Consider the following 22,598-nt stretch of genomic DNA (forward strand, 5'->3'; position numbering starts at 1 on the left):
CTCACCCCAATCCCAGGCCCCAAGAAGACTTTCCACATCAAGCAGATGTTCACCTGCGCATCTGCTGATGTGGTATACCGCATCCACTGTACCCGTTGTGGGCTCCTCTACATTGGGGAAACCAAGTGGAGGCTTGGGGACTGCTTTGCAGAACACCTACACTCAGTTCGCAATAACCTCCCAGTTACAAACTATTTCAACTCCCCCTCCCATTCCTTAGACAACATGCCCGTCCTGGGCCTCCTGCAGTGCCACAACGATGCCACCTAAAGATTGCAGGAACAGCAGCTCATATTCCGCTTGGGAACCCTGCATCCCAATGGTATTAATGTGGACTTCACAAGCTTCAAAATCTCCCCTCTCCCATCGCATCCCAAAACCAGCCCAGCTTGTCCCTGCTTCCCTAACCTGTCCTTCCTCTCACTATCCCGACCTCCCACCTCAAGCCCCACCCCCATTTCCTACCTACTAACCTCATCCCGCCCCCTTGACCTGTTCGTCCTCCCTGGACTGACCTATCCCCTCCCTACCTCCCCACCTACACTCACCTTTACTGGCTCCATCCCCGTCTCTTTGACTTGTCTATCTCCTCTCCACCTATCTTCTCCTCTGTTCATCTTTGATCCGCCTCCCCCGCTCTCCCTATTTATTTCAGAACCCTCTTCCCCTCCCCCATTTCTGATGAAGGGTCTAGGCCCGAAACGTCAGCTTTTGTGCTCCTAAGATGCTGCTTGGCCTGCTGTGTTCATCCAGCTCCACACTTTGTTATCTTGGATTCTCCAGCATCTGCAGTTCCTGCTATCTCTTGACAATGCCTGTGATCCTTTATCAAATTTTTTAAAAATCACCTAAACTGAAAATCTGGCCTTCAAAATGCTGCCTGAAACAATGTAATCCTGGGATTTTTAGTGTTTTCATTTCATATTTGCAATGCCTGTATTTCCTCATTAATGTGGATATTCAGTGCAATTGAGTAAGCCCCAAAATGAGAATACTTGGTGAAAATTCGAGGTCAGCTTGACAATACAACCATTTCGTGGCATTTGATCAATTTTCAAGATCAAATACAACTACTTAAACACATAAACGAGGATGTCACCATGCTGGGTGGGAGGGCGAGCTCAATGATGGAGATCTATTGGGATATACTTATAATGAAAGATCCACTAATCCATGGGGTAAAACACTTGCAAGGATTCACAACTCTCTGAGGGAAAAAATATTTCTCCTCATCAAAGTTCCCTAATCCCAAGACTGTGGCTCTGTGTTCTCAATTCCCCAGTCAAGGGGAAAAGGCTTCATGTCAACTCTGTCAAACCCTTTAAGAATTTTGCTTCATTTAATTTTTCCAAACACAATTTTCTCAGCCCCTTGTCATAGCATCACCTTTACACCCCAGGAACAAAAGCAGACCAACAGAAATAGGAATGTGAGTAGACCAGTCTGCCCATTTGCCATTTAATACAATCATGGCTGATTTGACATTCCTCCTGTCCGTTTTCCTGCCCTTTCCCCAGAGCACTTGATTGTAATCTATCTATCTCAGCCTTAAATATACTAAAGAACTTTGGGCTCTCTAAGTCACCTAAGTCATATTGATAAACCTTCATTTTGCATGAGTCTCTCTCCTTAGAAATGAAGACCAAAAATGTTCCAGGTGTGGTTTCACCAAATCTCTATTCAGTTGCAGCACGGTTCCTCAGTGGTTAGCATTGCTGCCTCACAGGGCCAGGGACCTGGGTTCAGTTGCAGTCATGGGTGACTGTCTGCCTGTGTGGCGTTTTCTCATTCTCCCCGTGCCTGCATCGGTTTCCTCCGGGTGCTCTGGTTTCCTCCCACAACCCTAAGATGTGCAGTTATGTGGATTGGCCATGCCAAATTGCCCATAGTATTCAGGGATGTGCAGGCTAGGTGGATTAGCCATGGGAAATAAGGGGTTACAGGGATGGGTTGGGTCTGGGTGAAATGCTGTTCGGACGATTGGTGAGGTCTCGATGAGCCAAATGGCCTACTTCCACACTGTAGGGATTGTATGATTCTATGAAATCTTATACTCCATTCTCCTTAAAATAAAAGTAAATCTACCATCTGCTTTCCTAAATGCTTGCTGTACAAAGGGACTGTGTTAAAGTGTTCCATGTATGATAAGTCCAAATCTCATTGAACTTCAACATTTTGAAATTTAGTGGCTTCTCAAAAATATTGTCTGCTTTACTGTCTTTATTATCAAAGTCAATAATCTCATACCTCCTCTAGCTTACATGCCATGTCTCATTTTGTTTCTTCCTGGGGTTTTGTTTGGAATTTTTTTTTAGCAAATAGAAAATAAACTGCAGTAAGGCAGCTTAGAGTTAAAGCAAAGAGGTTCTACTGTCAGGAAAATTGGACTAAACACGTTGTGTCTTTAACAGCTTTTAATCTGATCAAAATCTCTTTAGTGCGGGCTTTTTCTGTTTGCTTTTTTTAGCAAGTGTAAAGCGAGTAATGATGATGAACGCTTTCTCTATCTCTCTAACTAACACAGGAGGTAATGCATTATTCAGACCATGAAGCAAGATTGCAAGTAACTAACCTTGTGGAAGGGAAGTATATTTTTCACTTGAAAATCACTGATGCGAATGGGGAGTCGGACACAGACAGCACCACTGTTGAAGTACGATCAGGTAAGATGATAATGTTTATGGACCAGCAATGTTAAATGTGGGCTCTTCCTTGAATTCCATTCAAATCTCAGCCCTGTGTACCGGCCATATGTAGTCTTAAAGCCCCTGGACCAGACAAAATTAACCAGAGTCTTCACTCCTTATTGTAATCCAATTACAACTGCTGAAACTGTACATAGACTTTGGGTAAGGGGCAGGAAAGAATTCTTGCCACAAGTGTCTCAACGTCTAGTCTTACACACAAGAGTGTAGACGTAGAAGCAAAAATGAACAGTTTAGCCCTGTAAGTCTGCTTCGCCGTCCAATGAGATCATAAGAGAATCTCCAATTCCACTTTCCTGCTTTTTCACATAACTCATTGCTTAAAAATCTATCAGTGTAGCCTGGAATATACTTAATGATCCAGCCTCAACAGCCACCTGTACTAAGGAATTTCACAGATGCACTGTTCTCTGAGAAAGGCCTTTCTGCTCATCTTTATCTGAACTGGACGACCCTTATTCTGACATTATGCCCTGTAGTCCTAGGCTGTTCCACAAGGGGGAGCAGCTTTTCTGCATCCGTCATGCCTGCCCCCTTAAGAATATTATATATTTCAATAATGTTGCCTCTCATTCTTCTAAACTCCAATGAGTACAGGCCCCAACCTTCTCACCCTTCGTAAGGAAGCTGCTCCATGCCTGGGATCACCTTCTTTGGATGGTCTTCAATGCCAGTATATCTTTCCTTAGATAAAGAGTCCAAAACTGTTCACAGTATTCCTGGGGTGGTCTGACTAGTGCCTTGTATAGTTTTCGCAACAATGAAGGAGTGGTGGTATATTTTCAAGTCAGGACATTGTATGGCTTGGAGGGGTACTTGCAGGTAGTGGTGTTCCAATATATTTGTTACCCTTGTCCTTCAAGCTGGAAGTGGTCTTGGGTTTGGAAGATGAGTCCAAGGAGCCTTAGTGAATTCCTGCAGTGCATCTTATGCATGGTACAGACTGCTACTACTGGTCTTTAGTGGGTGGAGCAAATGTTTGTGAAAGTGATGCCAATCAAGTGGGCTACTTTGTCCTAGATGGTATCAAGTTTCTTAAGTGTTGTTAGAGCTGCACTCATCCAACCGAGTAGGCAGTATTCCACTACACTCCTGACTTATGTCTTGTGAACAGGATTTGGGGCTACAGAATTTATTTGCTACAGGATTCCCAACTTCTGACCTGTTCTTGTAATCACTCTATTTATATAGCCAGTCCAGTTCAGTTTCTGGTGAATGGTAATTCTCAGGATGTTGATATTGGGAGATTCAGTAGTGATTACACCATTGAATGTCAAGGGGTGGCAGTTAGATTGTTTCTGTCTCTTACTGAAGATGGTTATTGCCTGGCATTTGTGTTGCGTGATCGTTACTTGCCACTTTCAGCCCAATCTTGGATATTGTCCGGGTCTTGTTGCATTTCGATATGGATTGAACACACGTTATGCAATTAATAGTGAATCCCCACTTCTGACCTTGTGGTAGAGGGCAGGTCATTAATGAAGCAGCTGAAGATATTTGAGCCTAGAACGCTACCCTGAGGAACTCCTGTAGAGATGTCTTGGAGCTGAGATGACAGTACTCTTAAAAACTACAACCATCTTCCTTTGTGCTAAGTATGACTCCAACTAGTGGAGAACATTCCCCCTGTTCTATTGACTTCAATTTTGCCAGAGCTTCTTGATATCATACTTACTCAAATGTGGCCTTAACATCAAGGGCAATCGCTCTCAGCTCATCTTCCATAGTTGAGCTAAAGCTTTAATGAGGTCAGGAACTGAGTGATCCTGGTGCAACCCAAACTGGGAATAAGAGAGCAAGTTATTGTTTGATAGTACTGTTGATGACAACTTCCATCATCTTACTGATGATTAAGAGTAGACTGCTGAGGAGATAATTTACCAGGATGGATTTGTCCTACTTTTTTGAGTACGGGACTTACCTGGGCAAATTTCCACATTGTTGGGTAGATGCTAGTGTTGTAGCTGTACTGGAACAACTTCACATGTTCTGGACCAAATCTTTTGTACTATTGCTGGAATGTTGTCAAGGCTCATAGCCTTTGTAGTATTCAGTGCCTCCAATTCTTTCATTACATTACACGGAGTGAATCGAGTTGGCTAAAGACTGGTATCTACAATGCTGGGGACCTCTGGAGGAGATCAGGTAGATCATGCACTTGGCATTTCTGTTTGAAGGTTGTTGCGAATGTTTCAGGCTTATCTTTTGTCCTGATGTGCTGAGCTCTCCCATCATTGAGAAAGGGGATGTTTGTTGAGCTTCGTCCTCTAGTGAGTTATTTGGTTGTCCAATAACATTCACAACTGGATGTGGCAGGACTGCAGAGCTTAATCTGATCCGTTCGTTATGGAATTGCTAAGATCAATCACCTGCTACTTATGCTATTCAGTAAAAAGGTTCTTTGTTTTAGTAGCTTTACCAGGGTGACCCCTCATTTTTTGGCCTGGTGCTGCTCTTGGCAGGTCCTCCTGCATCTTTCTCTGAACTAGGGTCAGACCCCTGCACTTGACGGCAATGGTAGAGTGGGGCTTGTACCAGGCGACAAAGCTGCAGATTATTTTGGACCCAGGCCACACAACATTAGCTGGGTCTATGGATTGCTAGTCCAGTAACAATACCACTTTGCTGCTGCCTCTCCCTGTTAGATCTAATGAAGTTAAAATGTTAGTGTCCCTTTCATGGCATTGAAAGACTTTGGGTAGCACTGAAATTGCACTAACATCTGAGAGAAAGCTGAGAAACACAGAAGGTGGAGAACCAAATCATGATCTAGATTGTTTATTTCCCCTAACAGATATCAATTTATACCATAAGTCGTATTATTCCCTGTTCTCCAATGTCTAACTTAATGCTTGTGCGCATGTGGCTGACAGATCGTAGGAAGAATGACCTGGTGGAGCTGGTGCTGCAGGTTGGAGTGAGCAGCCTGACTGAGCAACAGAAGGACACTCTGGTGCGACAGCTGGCAGTGCTGCTTGGGGTGCTCGATACAGACATCAACGTCCAGAAAATTCAGGCACATTCCGATTCCAGGTAATTGGGCTCACACTTCAGGAGCCTGGCTTAGAATTTCTAGCATTATTTATTGTTTGCACATTTCTGAGTTCGTTCTCAGCATGTGGGCATTACTGGCGCAGCTGATGTTTATCTGTAGTTGCCCTGGTACAGTTAAGTGGCTTGGTTCACCACTTTAGTTGGAAAATTAAGGAGGTAACCATGTTGCCAGAGGATCAAAGTTACATACAGGCCAAAACAGACAAAGACACAAAGACTTCTTACACATCTTTCAGAAGAGAGCTTACTTTTATCTAAACAAGCAATGGCTATTATCACTATTTGTCTTACATGTATCAAGGTTGTTGATATATTCCTCTTTCTTTGGAAACTCATCCCTTTCAGGTGATCTCAACAGCTCATGTTGGGGGCAGAGGACCTATGTAGCTGACTGCCAGGCCAAGACTCAGATCTTGAAAACATCACTTACTCTATTTGACTGTTGATTCCAGAAAGCAAGAATTGTAGTGGAGCTAATCTTTACTCAGTCTGAAATGTATTCACGAAGTGAAGCAATACAAACAGAATTCAACTCCAATCCCAATTTCACTGGGATTTTTTTGAGGAAAGTATCACTTGTGACATAATATGACACCTCCAAAGCAGGGTGGGTCTTGAATTCAGGCTGAGAACTCCCACACCACAAGACCCTCACCCTCTGCTAGGCTGTAATTAAACACAAAAGATATACGATTAACATTGACATGGATTGATCCAGGTTTCTTAGTCTCTAGGAAGTGTTATGGACTGGACCAAACGCCCTTAAAACATATCAAAGAGATAACCTAGACCTTAATGTTTACCTTATTTAAAGGCAAGTGTAAAGTGCTGTGTTCCAGAAATGATTCAATTGGTCAAATTACTTGGCTTTAAAGAAAACACATACCACAGTTAAAATACAAACAAAATAAGAGGGAATTGGCATTGCTTTAACTCATTTAAAGGCTTAATAAAATAATATGTTACTTAACTATTACTCATTAACTGTTCCAATGTAGCAGCATCCCATAAGCACACCCTTGGCAAAGGCAAATTCAACAAAACAGATTTCTCTCACTTGCAATCTCCTGTAGTCCAGGAGAAAGCAAAAACCAAAAGCATGAATCTAGCAGTAGAGAGAGAAAATTCAGGCTTTTTGTAGCAGCAAAGAGAGAACTGTATCTGGCTACTTCAACTTCAAAAATACCAACTTCAACAAGTGAAAGCAAAAAGTAAACCCTTGTATCTGTCTGAACCTGACTCCACCCACTCAGGCTTCTTTTGTCTAATTTTACAAAAACACAAAGCAATTTACTGTCCTTTCCATAGAGCAAACATATCAGTACCAGATTTACAACACCTACCTTCAAGAGAAACAGGACAGAACAAATCCCTGTTAAAGGCACATTTTGTCACAGAAGGTACAGCATTAGAATGATAGAGATGCCATTCTGTGGGCCCTGCATTCTCCTGAGTAGAAGACCAAGAGTGGACTGGGCAGAACTTCTGTAGTCTCCAGCCAGGTGCCTCAGAAGACCAAGGTGTTTCAGCCTATTCTGTTCCACCCCACTACCCTCAAACTTGCTGGTTTTCATCTAGCCTTTCATACTGGAACTGTGCCCCTGCAAGTTTAATATTCAGGTTTGATAGTTAATATTTATGATACCTTATGAATCCTACCCCAGTTTGATAAGGGCATGTGAAGTGGAAAATCCGTTCATCTCTCAGGCATGATTCATTTAGAAGGATTGTGAATGCTTTCTCATGGGAAATACATATCCTGTAGCCTTTCCTTGTTTTAACTATAGCAAAACGTCGGGTTTGTGGATAGGAGTTTGTGTCTTGTAAATTGTTCTTTCGCTGTCTCTGGAGATTAGGTTGACAGACCCCTTTAATGATGAACAACTGTTCCATTGTTTGAATTAAAATTTATGATAATAACTAAAGGCTTTCTTCTGCATGTTGGACAGTATGGAACCATCTATATTATGCCATTGATTGATGGCTTTATATTGTGCGTCTCTGCAGTACATTGTTGACATTCTACGTTCAAGGTGGGCAGCCGTATAGGGTATACAAAGGTGTGGATGTGGCCAGGAGTTTACAGAAACAGCTCATGAGAGAAAAAGTGGATTTCCTGCTTTTTAAAACTCTGAGGATAGATACGGTTGGTGAGTTGCAATTTTGTCACAATCTACCTTGTTGAATGGTTCCACTTACTGAAATCCCATTATAGGATCAAAGTCTTATAAATAACACGAATATGAGTATATAACATTCCTTGAAGACTGATGTAAGTACGATATTGATTGCTGTATCGGTGGAGTCGAGTTTTATCTGGATGTATTGCTGCATTTGCCAAACAATCAATCAACTTTGTCCCCATGTTTACAAAAGGTTTTAATTTGAACAAATTGATAGTGGTCTCTGCTAGCTTCTTTTCTGCATGTCTTGAAACTTCTTTGTTTTCCCATCAACTTTTCCAATTATAAATTCTTACATTTAAAAACATATTTGAAAGAGGTTTATAATGTTACTTCATGGGAGGGTCATTAAATTTGACAATTATGCTATTTCATTAGTGCAGACACTGAATGGCTACTATTGGTAGGTGAAGTGGCAAGTTTCAACTGCAAATACCAACTTTGGAATTTATAACAGATGTTAGCAAAAGGATGCCCATTTTAAAGTACTTTGTGCATGTTTAAGGGCCCGAGGGTATGGGCTACCCTTTTTTAAACAGTTCTTTTTTATTTTTACAAGCATCTCTAGCATGCATGACTTAAGTCAACCTAATAGTTTGTGTAAAACTATCCTTTATTCCATACCAAAGTATGGGTGCTGGAAATCTGAAATAAAAACAGAAAATGGTGGAAATGTGTAGCAAATCAGGCAAGGTGTATGTAGGAAGAAACTGAATAAACATTTTAGATCAATTACTAGTTTTCCTTTAGAAAATTCATACTGAGTTTAACTTGTTAGCTGATACTTGCCCAAGTTTTACCTAAATTTGTTCCCAATTTCTGTCAAAAGCTGAATTCCGAAACTATAAGGGAATTCCAGCTCTTATCCACTTTCACTCAACTACTAACATTAGGTGAACTGGCCTACAAATTGGTCATTGTAAACCGAAGAGATTTTAATAAAAGAATACTGCCACAAACAAACAATACAAACAGTATTGCAGTTCCCTGGTGCAATGATATACTTTGTTGAAGTTGTTAGATGAAGATTGAATCCATTAGCTCATTGCTTAGCATACAGACCTGTATTAATGACACAGAATGATAACTTGGTTGGAACATTCTATGGACAATGGGACTTTCAGCTTCTACCTACAAAGCTAGCAAGAATCCTGTGTTGTCTCTTTTCGAGAAGGCTGGCAACGTCTTGTCGCACTCCAGTATTGAACAGGGTAGCAGTAGACCTTTCCCATAACCAGTAGATCCCAGGCTGGACATGAATGATGATGGGGTGGGTGGCCATGAGGTGGGAACCATGGGTTGAGGTCCATATAAGGGCATTAATTGGTTATCTGTGGGCCTCAGTTGGCCCCAGCTCTTTTGGGGATGGGAGCATAAAACTGACAGATTTCCCCCTGCTAACTTTCAGTTTGAATGAATGTCTCGCCCCCCCCCACCGCCCAAACTCGCCACAGGGGAGGACAGACATTCCCATCCTTTATGTTTTTCCAGTTCTGGTTGGAAGAGAGTTAAAATAAAACTGTGGAAAAAGCAACATCCCATACCATACATTTTAATGGCTATTTGCTTTGCTGCAAATTGTCACTCCATGCTTTGTAACACAACAATCCTGATCTTTTTCATATTCTGTTGGTAATGGTCTGTGGCAACAGGAGATGCCCCATGAATTATCTGGTCCTAAAACCTTGCAATTTTTAATCATGCGTTTCATTTAAAAACATAGTTAAGGATTTGCGGATAATGACCTCTGATGGCCTGTTCTGTTTGCAGTCTGCTTTCTGAAGTGCTCAGGTCATGGGCACTGTGACCCATTCACTAAGCGTTGTGTCTGCTACCCATTCTGGATGGAGAATCTGATACAGCATTACTTCAATGATGGAGAAAGCAACTGTGGTGAGTAGTTTTACTTGAAAGCATGGGTGAGCTGTTATATAGCTGTCACTGAAAGAAGCCACACTTTGTCAAAGAATTTTGTCTTGCACTCATATGAAAACGTTTTGCAAGAATATGCATTAAATTCTCATACATTTCATGAGAGTGGTGATTGGTCGAAAAGTGGACTCTGATTGGTAGCCCTGAAGAATGCTGATTGATAGTGAACAGTTGGGCATTGTTTAAATTTGGCTGTGGTCAGGGCATTGCACTAACCTTTCTGTATTACTGGTGCCAGAACTACAGTCTGGCACCAGTCTGGAAAATTTTCTGAAGAAGGGTCCAGACCCAAAACGTCAGCTTTCCTGCTCCTCTGATGCTGCTTGGCCTGCTGTGTTCATCCAGCTCCACACCTTGTTATCTTAGCTTTGACAAAATAGTCTTTTTTTAACAATGCCCTCAGGTTCTGTTTGTATTATATCATTATTTGTAAGGAGTTAGGAACTAATTGTTCTGTAAATATGTTTGGCAGGTACTACATTTACTGTGGCATTGCAGTTGTGTGCTAAGTAACAATGTATCAGTTTGCTCATCATGCAGACAGTAGGAGGACATCCATCCAATGAATCTCCAGCATTTACAATTTGTAGTGCATTTATCTCTAACTTATGGGAACTAGAGGACATATCGTGAGCTGAACAAAATTGTCAACATTTTGTCTTGGATGAATAACATGTTCCATTCAGGACAACACACATGAGGGTAGATTTTTGCAGTCACCACCTGGGTGCTAATCTGTTAAGGGGCACCTACACCCTTTACAAAACCCATCTGCTGTTTGTTCCATTGCAACGAATAAAAGTGAAAATCTGCACCTTGACGTCTGGTCAGTGAGCTCTCGTTGACAGCTGCATTTAGAGCCACTGCAAGTTCACTGGTTGATTCCCTCACACTCGGGATAGGAGACCTCATTGGAGTAACAGAGTGACAGGTTTATTACATTGCGATTCTCTACTCCCTGCATTGTGCTGAGAAAATAACCCTGCTTTTATTGGGAAGCCCTGTTCACATAAATCTGTCTATGATCTAAGTCTTATTCGATCAAGCAACTTGGGTTGATTTAGAGGTGTTGGTTCTCATGGTGTTCATAGCTATGTATCAAAGGTATTAATATAACATTCTGTGTCACAATTTCTCATTGTCAATTGGATGAGAGAGTGTCCCATGTTCCTGAGCTGAAACAATGGTGTCTGGCCAAAGCTGTTGCAAATGCCTTCTCTTGTGCTGTCACAGAAGACATTATCTTCTTATGCAAATGACTGAGCATTTCTTAAAGTCAAAAAAATTTCAGGCAGTTATGTCAAACATTAATTCACCAGTTTCATGGAGTCATTTTAGTGTTGCAATGTTTCTGTCTATTTGATGACCACAAAACGGACATATTCAAAAGATAGCACATGAAATTAAAGTGATTGTAGTAACTTGTGTATGTAATGGGAAAAGTGTTAGGCAACAGAAAGTACTGATATAAGGACATTTCTCTGGCTAAAGAGAGGTGTGGAGTGCAGTCCTCGGGAGTTGCCATTAGAAACACTGATTTTCTTATACATAAATGACCTGGATATAGGGAATAAAATTTTGAAGTCTGCAGATAAAAATTGTGAAGAGGATAGTGGCGAATTGTATGGGATACTTGGCCTTTTAAATAGGGGGACTTATTACAAAATTAAGAAAGCCATACTTAACCTTTGCAAGACCCTGGTTAGACCTCTGCTACAATGTTGTGTCTAATTATGGGCAAAGCGCTTGGATGTCAAAGTCTTGGAAAGCATATATTAGGACAACTCCTGGGATGAGGGCTTTCAGATACATGTGGGCAGGCTGAAAATATATAATTATTTTCCTTAGGGCAGAGAAGGTTAACTGGAGATTTCTTAGTGATATTCAAAACTGTGAGATATTTTGATAGAACAAGTAGGGAGAAACTGTTTCTCCAGTAACTAGGTTAGTTACAGAGGCCATAGTTTTAAAATCATTATTAAACGTCCAGATTAGAAATTAGGAGAATTGATTTCATACTGAGTATCGCTAGGATCTGAAATGCCATAGATGGTATCAGATTCTGCAGGAGCCTTCCCAGGGCAATGGGACATTATAGAAGTTTTGGTAAAAAGACCTAATACAGACGTAATGGCAGACATGTTGAAATAATAATCTCTAACTGTATAACTTAAACTCTACCCCTTTTTTAATATTTGCATCCACATACAAACAAACAGAAACAGACAAGAAACCAGTATTATGTGAAGGAAAAAACAGAATTAATGGTTCAGGTCCGGTGACCCTACCTCAGAACCCGTTACCAGACCGAAAACGTTAACTCTGTTTTTCTTTCACAGATGCTGCCAGACCTGCTGATCTTCTCCAGCAACTTTGTTTTAGTCCTGATTTATAGCATCTGCAGTTCTTTTGGTTTTTAAACCAGTATTATGAATGGTGAAGGACAAAAATAGTCAGAGAAATACAATTCTGGCACCAGTCCAGATCACTGATATCAATCAAGGTTTTCCTTTGGATCTATTAGTTCCTTTCAGTTCCCTGCTGATGATGTGGGGTTGTGAACACACCAATTATCAGTTGGTTCACCCTTTCAGTGCCTCTGAATGTGTTTTTGCCTATTTTCTTCCAACAGGGGGTTTGCAGAGAAAGAAATTTATAGGGAAGGTGTGCTAGTTACTGTAGGGATTTTAAGTTAAAGAACATAGAACAGTACAGCACAGTACAGGCCTCTTGGCCCACGATGTTGTGCCGACCTATTATCCTACTAAAATCAGTCTACCCTGCATACGCTACATGTCACTATCCTCCATGTGCCTATCCAAAAGTTGCTTAAAAGTCTCTAAAGTATCTGACTCCACTACCACTGCCGGCAGCGCATTCCACATGCCCACCACTCTCTGTGTAAAGAACCTACCTCTGACATCTCTCCTATGCCTTCCTCCAATCACCCTAAAATTATGCTTCCTCATAATAGCCATTTCTGCCCTGGGAAAAAGTCTCTGGCCATCCGCTCTATCCATGCCTCTCATCATTTAGTACACCTCGCTTAAGTCACCTCTCACCCTTCTTCGCTCCAATGACAAAAGCCCTAGCTCCCTCAACCTTTCCTTATAAGACCTGCCTTCCAGTCCAGGCAGCATCCTGGTAAATCTCCTCTGCACTATTTCCAAAGCTTCCACATCTTTCCTGTAATGAGGTGACCAGAACTAAACACAACATTCTAAGTGTGGTCTAACCAGGGTTTTATAGAGCTGCAGCATAACCTCACGGTTCTTAAACTCAATTCCCCTGCCAATGAAAGCCAACATACCATACGCCTTCTTTGCAACCCTATCAACTTGGGTAGCAACTTTGAGGTATCTGTGGACCCGGACCCCAAGATCCCTCTGTTCCTCCACACTGCCAAGAATCCGGCTGTTGAAAGAGTGCAGCACTTTTCTATTCACAATCGAATTTAGCCTCATACCCGGTCAAAAGTCAGCTTGCAACATTGAGTACAACTGTCCAATTCGAAAACATTCCCAGCTACCAACAATTACAACTTAAACAGGTTCAATGCAGACCGAATATGTTCACTACACATGTCTTGCAGCAGAGGGCTGCATATCAACACAGTGGGTAACTCCAGGGGAGAAGCAGTGAAACTTCGAGAGGTGTGGGGCAAAAACAGAGAGAAGAAATTACACTGATGTGGCACCCTTACAGTGATGGTGTGGAAATGCGGTCTCTGTTGTAGTGTAGGGAACATACACTATTTGCGCACAGGAAGCTCCAAGAGCAAACAATCACTGGTCACAACGGCCAGAGGAATGAGGAATTAAATACTGATAAAGGACTTTTTCCCCTAATTATCCCACTGTCTAATTCAGCCCCCCATTTTTTCTGCATCAGTGATTGCAGTGGCATTGTGTGTGTTTCTCCACAATGCTGCCATTCCCACCCCACTGCATTAGCTGCACGGCCTTCCTACATTGTTAGATCAAACACTGCAAACCCACTTCCACTCTAAATAACCTGTTGCATTTCAGTCAATGCTGTGGGACTTACAGTTTATGAGCTGCTGGTGGTGGTTGGGTAAAGAGAAGCGCGAGTGCGAGACAGATGCTTTCTCTTTGCAGGCCAAATGTTTCTGCTGTACTGCCCACACCCAAGCTGCTGCCACCTGCCCAGGAATAAATTATGTGGTAGTTACTATGCTAAGATCTCCTGCTTCCACAACACGTGGTCACATTGAAAAGCCAAGTGACTCCTTTCCTAAGCTGCAACATTTTCTACATTCTCAGCTGCTGAGCCTGAATTACTGCTCTGTTAATGGTTCCCCCTTTGTACCAGGGATTTTTAGTCTTTGATTTGATTTATTATTGTCACAAGTACCGAGGTGCAGTGAAAAGTTTTGTTTTGCATGCAGGCACATCATACGGTACAAACACAATCACTGTTGTCTTTTTGCTCACTGGGTAATTTTGCACTTGGGACCACTGCCACAGACCACAACCTCACGATGGAACCTATATCTCTGGTTGGAGCTATATATTTCTTCTGCTCCAGGAGATCTCTTATCACTTATCTGAATTGCTTTCTGTCTTCTTCTTTGTTGAATTCTTCAGCAATGAGAATTGCCACAGCTTTTCTTTGAAGGATTGTCATCCTCAGCATTCAGCATTACTTCATTTCATTAAAATCTTTTGAGTTTACCAGCATTTTTGCCCCGTTGGGCCTGGTGCTGTTAAATCTTCAGATTCCATGCTGATCACCATGTTATGTGGGCTGCTAATCTTTTCTTCTAACTTAATGGGCTCTTCAGGGTCTTATGCTCACTGGTGTGCGTGAATGGAAAGAGTCATGTAAATAAGATGTAGTTTAATGCACCCGCATAGGCCCCAGCTGTGCCTGCCTCTTTGTAGGTTACGTGGAACAGTCCCTCTTCTGCACCTACACAGGCCCCAAACCCCACCTCTTCCTCTGTTACATTGATGACTGTATCAGCGCCGCCTCTTGCTCCCCAGAGGAGCTCGAACAGTTCATCCACTTCACCAACACCTTCCACACCAACCTTCAGTTCACCTGGGCCATCTCCAGCACAACCCTCACCTTCCTGGACCTCTCAGTCTCCATCTCTGGCAACCAGCTTGTAACTGATGTCCATTTCAAGCCCACCGACTCCCACAGCTACCTAGAATACACCTCCTCCCACCCACCCTCCTGCAAAAATTCCATCCCCTATTCCCAATTCCTCCACCTCCGCCGCATCTGCTCCCACGATGAGGCATTCCACTCCCGCACATCCGAGATGTCCAAGTTCTTCAAGGACCGCAACTTTCCCCCCACAGTGGTCGAGAACGCCCTTGACCGCGTCTCCCGCATTTCCTGCAACACGTCCCTCACACCCCGCACCTGCCACAACCGCCCAAAGAGGATCCCCCTCGTTCTCACACACCACCCCACCAACCTCCGGATACAACGCATCATCCTCCGACACTTCCGCCATCTACAATCCGACCCCACCACTAAAGGCATATTTCCATCCCCACCCTTGTCTGCTTTCCGGAGAGACTCTCTCCATGACTCCCTTGTTCGCTCCACACTGCCCTCCAACCCCACCACACCCGGCACCTTCCCCTGCAACTGCAGGAAATGCTACACTTGCCCCCACACCTCCTCCCTCACCCCTATCCCAGGCCCCAAGATGACTTTCCACATTAAGCAGAGGTTCACCTGCACATCTGCCAATGTGGTATACTGCATCCACTGTACCCGGTGTGGCTTCCTCTACATTGGGGAAACCAAGCGGAGGCTTGGGGACCGCCTTGCAGAACACCTCCGCTCGGTTCGCAATAAACAACTGCACCTCCCCGTCGCAAACCATTTCAACTCCCCCTCCCATTCTTTAGATGACATGTCCATCATGGGCCTCCTGCAGTGCCACAATGATGCCACCCGAAGGTTGCAGGAACAGCAACTCATATTCCGCTTGGGAACCCTGCAGCCCAATGGTATCAGTGTGGACTTCACCAGCTTCAAAATCCCCCCTTCCCCCACTGCATCACACAACCAGCCCAGCTCATCCCCTCCCCCCACTGCATCCCAAAACCAGCCCAGCCTGTCTCTGCCTCCCTAACCTGTTCTTCCTCTCACCCATCCCTTCCTCCCACTCCAAGCCGCACCTCCATTTCCTACCTACTAACCTCATCCCACCTCCTTGACCTGTCCGTCTTCCCTGGACTGACCTATCCCCTCCCTACCTCCCCACCTATACTCTCCACTCCACCTATCTTCTTTTCTCTCCATCTTCGGTCCGCCTCCCCCTCTCTCCCTATTTATTCCAGAACCCTCACCCCATCCCCCTCTCTGATGAAGGGTCTAGGCCTGAAACGTCAGCTTTTGTGCTCCTGAGATGCTGCTGGGCCTGCTGTGTTCATCCAGCTTCACACTTTATTATCTTGTAGTTTAATGCATGTCTGTAGCTATTTATAATAGTCTCTACATTACTGCATTGACTATTTTGCAGAACCTAGCCTTTGATCTATCTCCCATTAGATCCTACTTTCCTACAAAGTCGTCATTGTTTAATTGCACTCAATTAAGTATTAACTCTTTCAGATCCTAATGCAATATGATATAGTTTTTTCCTAAATCCTGGTTAATAATTATCCCTTGACTGACATCAATAAAGCAATATTATCTGATGATGATCCTATTGGCGTTCATGTGTCTTTACATGCAAATTGGCTACAATTCCTACATTAAAAATTATTCGTGTTAAAATGTACTGCATTGGCAGTGAAGCACTTGGGATGTTCTGGGGTTGTGAAAGGTGATATACATTATAGAAATATAAATGCAAATTTTTAAGAGTTCAGCTGCTTTCATAACCTATGTTCATTTTTCTGTTGGCAGACTGGAGTGTGTTGTATGTGATTTTGTCGGTGTTTCTAATGATCATCACTGTTGGCGGAATATGCTGGATTTGTATCTGTTGCTGTAAAAGGTAGGTGTATTGTATGTGATAAGGGAGAGCTTCTGCATCATTTATTAGGATCCATGAAGAAAATGTAACACATTACTGGAACAACTTTCAATTTTGTGACACAACTTTTCTTTTTCACCAGAAAACGAACCAAAGTGAGGAAGAAAAACAAGTACACCATCTTAGACAATATGGATGATCAGGAACAAATGGCATTGAGGCCAAAATATGGTTAGTGCTGTATTTATAGCAATACCAGAATGTATACAACCAGAAGATCCTCTTTGAAGGCAAAACAAGCTACCAAAAATAGTTTGAATAAGCATTTAGAAATACTTTTGCATCCTAAGGTTATTAACCAGAACAATGTTGAAATGCCTCCAAGTTACTAGAATGATAGTCATGCCACAGTGCCCCACATAAATGTACAACAGCTCAATTTTTAAAAACAAACAAAGGGGACGCCATATTATGGAAACATTTTTGCACCTGAATCAAATGATTATAGGTTTAACTATCACTCGAAGGATTTGGCAAATAATCCAGGCTGATATTGCAATGCAGTTCTGAAGTCTGTTACTGATGGTGCTGATATTGGGATAAGGCGTGAAAGTGAGGCCCTGTCTCTCTCTTTCAGGTGGATAAATTTCCCATTGGTGCTATTTCAAAGAGGAGCAAGTTCTTCCTGGTGTCTTGGCAAATACTTATCCCTCAACCCACATAACTTAATGACAACATAACAACTCATCACTCACACTCCCTCCCTCCAATAACAACCAAAACAGAATCCCCCTCATGCTCAGGTACCACCCCACCAACCTCCGGATACAACGTATCATCCTCCGACACTTCCGCCATCTACAATCCGACCTGACCACTAAAGGCATATTTCCATTCCCACCCTTGTCTGCCTTCCAGAAAGACCACTCTCTCCGGGACTCCCTTGTTCGCTCCACACTGCCCTCCAACCCCACCACACCCGGCACATTTTCCTGCAACTGCAGGAAGTGCGACACTTGCCCCCACACCACCCTCACCCCCATCCCAGGCCCCAAGAAGACTTACCATATTAAGCAGATGTTCACCTGCACATCTGCCAATGTGGTATACTGCATCCGCCATACCCGTTGTGGCCTCCTCTACATCGAGGAAACCAAGCAGAGGCTTGGGGACCGCTTTGTGGAATACCTACACTCGGCTCACACTAAACAACTGCACCTCCCATCGCGAACCATTTCAACTCCCCTTCCCATTCCTCAGACGACTGTCCATCCTGGGCCTCCTGCAGTGCCACAACGATGCCACCTGAAGGTTCCAGGAACAGCACCTCTCATATTTTGCTTGGGAACCCTGAAGCCAATGGTATCAATGTGGACTTCACAAGCTTCAAAATCTCCCCTCCCCCTACCGTATCCCAAAACCAGCCCAGCTCATCCCACCTCCCTAACCTGTCCTGCCTCCTACCTATCCCCTCCTCCCACCTCAAGCCCCATCCCCATCTCCTGCCTACTAACCTCATCCTCCCTCCTTGACCTGTCCGTCCTTCCTGGACTGACCTATCTCCTCCCTAACTCCCCATCTGCACTCACCTCTACTGGCTCCATCCCCGCCTCTTTGCTCTCTCTGTCTCCTCTCCACCTATCTTCTCCTCTATCCATCTTCAATCCACCTCCCCTCTCTCCCTATTTAATTCAGAATCCCCTTCCCCTCCCCCATTTCTGAAGGCTCTAGGCCCAAAACGTCAACGTTCCTGCTCCTCTGATGCTGCTGGGCCTGCTGTGCTTATCCAGCTCTACACCATGTTAACTTAATGATCAGATTTTTTAAAAATTACATTTCTATTCATAATTGTTTTGTAGTATTTCCTCCAAGCATGCCTATCCTTCAAAGGTGTTACAGTGATTGTAAAGAATCATGAGACATTGAGGTGTCCAATGTGCTTTTTTGCGATGTTCAAATAGGAGGAAATGTGTTTAATCAAAATGCAAATACTGAAATGGAACAAAATTCAGACTTATGTCTGATGTTGACTTTGCATTATGATTTTCTGCTTCAGGTGTGAAACACAAAAGCACAGAACATAACTCAAGTCTAATGATATCTGAATCGGAATTTGACAGTGATCAGAACACACTCTTTAGCAGAGAAACCATCGAGGAGAACCACAAAGTTGTTGCGAACGGCTCGCTGAAGAATGGAGTCTCCTTTAATTATCATCCCCAAAACAGATAAATTTGCTGAATAAGCGAATGTGGTCTACTCATGGTGCACTTCTACTGCAGTGCAAAGCTGGGTACACTTACCCACTTGGAATTATTAATGAACATTTAAAACCCTTTTTTCAAAATATTGGTGTACTCTGGAAGAGTTTTTTTTCAGTAACTACTGAAGGAAACTTTTTTTCAGCTCTTGATTGTTCATCTTGGATGTCGACACACAGACAGCAGAAAGGTTTGTCAGACCTGATCTATTGAGGGACTCTGTAATTTCAGTCTCCTGTTGATTTATGTTTATAGGCATTTCCATTGTCTGTAATAACAGTGTGTAAATGTGAGAAAAAGAGCAGCTCCAACTTTGAGAAAGGTCACATGAATTATTTTCATAGAACAATTTCTTCGTATGGAAATCCAAATTGGTAATAAACAACTAGTAGAATATATGAATGGTGCATTTGACATCCAATGCTAAATATTAAAAGTTTTCAAAATCAAAAGGTTAATTCATATGGTAGAACAAACGGATCCAGATATTAGATTTAAATTCTCCTTCTCACAATATGAAAGCATCAGTTCCTATCTGTTTTTGTGCTGCAGTGCAGCTATATTGTTTCTTGTACAGTTAGCTGTGCAGATACAATTCTCTGTTTACATCAGTGCAATTTCCATAAACGAAAAACCATTTTTCTTTGTGGTTAATTTTCAGTCTAATTGGTTGGACCAAAATACAAATGAGCTAAAAGCAAAGCTGTAGGCAAAATTAGTAACGCAAATTAAGTAACAGCCAGCAAAAGGCAGATCGCTCTGATAAATCAAGGTTGAAGCAGTTAATTAAAAACGTACTTCCTCCAAATTCAATACTGTTAAAGGCAATCCATAATCTATCGAAAGGCTTGAGCATTGTGTGCATTTCCTGTAAATGTCATGTTTAATTCCTACTTCATTTTTCACTGAGAGAGTTGAATACTTTTGAATTATAGCCATTTGTACTGGATAGAGTCTAGGCACCCATCTGCACACAATAATGAGATTAATGAACAGATCATCTATTTTGTGCTGTGAGTTCAAGGAGAGAGGGCAAATGATTAAATATAAGTCTCTTGAGTGGGAAAGATAACTTGAACCTGCAAAGTGCAGGAGCATTTAGTTTTGTCCGATTCCCACGAGTTGGCAGGGTTGTTTTACTTACAGAAAAGATTGAGAATTGATGGAGATGTTCAAAATTACAAGCAATTTGGCCAGTAAAGATAAACTGTTTCCAATGGCGAAAGGATCAGGAATCAAAGTACAATGATTTAAAGTGTTTGGCAAAAGAACCGAAGGCAACAGGAGGACACCTTTATGCAGTGAGTGATTAGGTCCTGGAACACATTGTTAGAATGTGATGGATGCATAGCTAATCGTGGCCTTCAGAATGTAACTATCTGAGAAGATTTACAGGGCTACAGGGAAAAGAGGTGCTGTCGCCATTCTTCTGTGTTGTGATTATCCAATCATTTGTAATTCTCCCAACATTCTGCTTATCTGCATTTTGTAGACATGGCTGAAATGGGGCCAACCACCATTCAAAGAGGCAATTTCTTTGGTATCTCCTTCCCTACCCTTTCTCCACTCAAAATCTGATTGCCAGTGCTGGTAATATCTGCCCCAGTTCCATGGTTTCCAAGTCATGCAGTGGAATGGGATTGCAAATTTTCTACTGCAAAAATGTCCAAAGTTATCTTTGTTCTTTAAACAAAAGCTTTTCACTTTCCAAAGGAAAATATATCTCAATCATTCCTATCAGATTTTTCATCCTTAGTTTTTCTAACACATTCCTGTCAGGTATTGAACTTGACACCATAATACTTCTTGGTTTATACCCTTGACAGAAGACTGACCACTTTGCAGGGTGGCTGTGTATAGAGTTACTATTGAATATCACTGTTCAGTTTCTTATAAAATTGATTTCTCTATTTGATGGACAAATCCTCTGAATTTGTTTCCCCTTTTATTGGGGGGTGGGGGGAAGAAAGAGAGGCTAGAATGAAATCAATTCCTGATGTTCAGATGAGTCTTGATGGGCAAACTGCTGCGATTGGTTTCTTTGGAATTTCAGGACCACAGTAGATAAAGTTAAACCCTGACATTTTACTGCTGTCAAATGGAGGGAGGGTACAGCAGTGTCTGGTCTCTGGTTAGCTTCAACCCATCAGAAATCCTATATTGACATATGTTTATAAACTAGTTCAGTGCGGTGATACATTTAACAATGGATGTTAGCCATGACGATGTTGTTTCTACATTTTAGGATACACTATCTTTTTGGTTTAAGTCCGAGCTAATTAGATTTGGTGCATTTTGTATTTTTCCGAATTAAGCTTTTTGTGAAGAAATGTAGACAAACGTCTGTGCCATACATGGCAGGCCAGTGTTTTGATCAACAGGTCAATAATTGTCTTGAGGATTAATTTGTTAATTCCTGGATGAGATATAACCAATATACTTGAATGTGAAGTGCTACTGCACTGTTTGTATCTGATTTTGGCTTTTTACTAGCTCTGTCCTCTAAAACCTCCCAAAAGAGAGAGATTTTATAGCTTTGACCAGTTCAACAGCTCACGTTGAAGAGTACTGAGCCAACAGGCTAAAGTGCCTAGATATTTCTGTTCAGTACATGTCAGTTAAAAAACAAACGTCAAAGAACAGTACAGTCAACTCAAAATAACAATCTATTGTTATCTAACTTGCTGATTTATTCTTGCTTCTGTGTAGTGTAAGTGATAATAAATTTAAATGAATAGTTTAACCTGAACCGTTTAATGTGTCAGTGTTTTTTCTGACAATTTGGTGAGACCAGAAATCATAGTAGTATTTCATACCTTCACCAGATTTGGCTATGTATTTGGATTAGCCGAGCTGTATTGTAGGTTATTTACATACGTGTTAGCATAGGGAGCAGAAGCTTGTTTATAGTAACGCTAACTCATTTTAACAAGTTACTGCATAATTTTGTTTTTAAAGAATACATGCCCAATTTGTCTCCCTCTCAACTGCACTTGAAAGTCTTTATCTGCATGAAAAAAATTCAGGAACAAAACTATTCATGAAGCATTCTATAAGAAAAGGAGTAAATCTCAGAAGATCTTTATTTTGTGAAAGTAAGTACTTGTTTCCATTGCTGAATAGTCTGAACTGGAAAAACACTACTTTGTCTGAACCATAAACTGTAGAACCCCTACAGTGTGGAAACAGGCCCTTCTGCCCAACAAGTCCACACTGAGACTCAGAGCATCCCACCCAGACACATTCGGCAGAACCCACCTAATCTACACATCCCTGAACACTACAGGCAATTTAGCATGGCTAATCCACCCAACCTGCACACCTTTGGACTGTGGGAGGTCACCCATGCAGACACGGGGAGAATGTGCAAACTCCACAGAGACAGTCGCCTGTGGGTGGAATCGAACCTGGGTCCCTGGGTTTGTGAGGCAGCAGTGCTGACCATTGAGCCACCAAGCCACCCTATGAATTCTCATAAAATTGAATCATTCTACAT

General features: G+C 42.3%; 1 protein-coding gene across 4 annotated transcripts in view; it reads left to right on the top strand.

Moving 5' to 3' along the window:
* The window catches only part of LOC125447838 (dyslexia-associated protein KIAA0319-like), a 118,786-nt gene extending 96,935 nt beyond the window's left edge, over positions 1-21,851 (top strand). For all 4 annotated transcript variants that reach the window (XM_048522628.2, XM_048522617.2, XM_048522625.2 and 1 more), the window contains 7 exons: positions 2,525-2,663; positions 5,579-5,738; positions 7,767-7,909; positions 9,713-9,835; positions 16,772-16,862; positions 16,984-17,072; positions 18,898-21,851. In XM_048522628.2, coding sequence (XP_048378585.1) covers positions 2,525-2,663; positions 5,579-5,738; positions 7,767-7,909; positions 9,713-9,835; positions 16,772-16,862; positions 16,984-17,072; positions 18,898-19,073 — 921 coding nt within the window. In that variant the 3' untranslated portion in view covers positions 19,074-21,851. The remainder of the gene's footprint in view (positions 1-2,524; positions 2,664-5,578; positions 5,739-7,766; positions 7,910-9,712; positions 9,836-16,771; positions 16,863-16,983; positions 17,073-18,897) is intronic.
* The last annotated feature ends 747 nt before the right edge of the window (positions 21,852-22,598 follow it).

Source organism: Stegostoma tigrinum, chromosome 2 (genome assembly GCF_030684315.1).
Source record: "Stegostoma tigrinum isolate sSteTig4 chromosome 2, sSteTig4.hap1, whole genome shotgun sequence".
Lineage (NCBI taxonomy): Eukaryota > Metazoa > Chordata > Chondrichthyes > Orectolobiformes > Stegostomatidae > Stegostoma > Stegostoma tigrinum.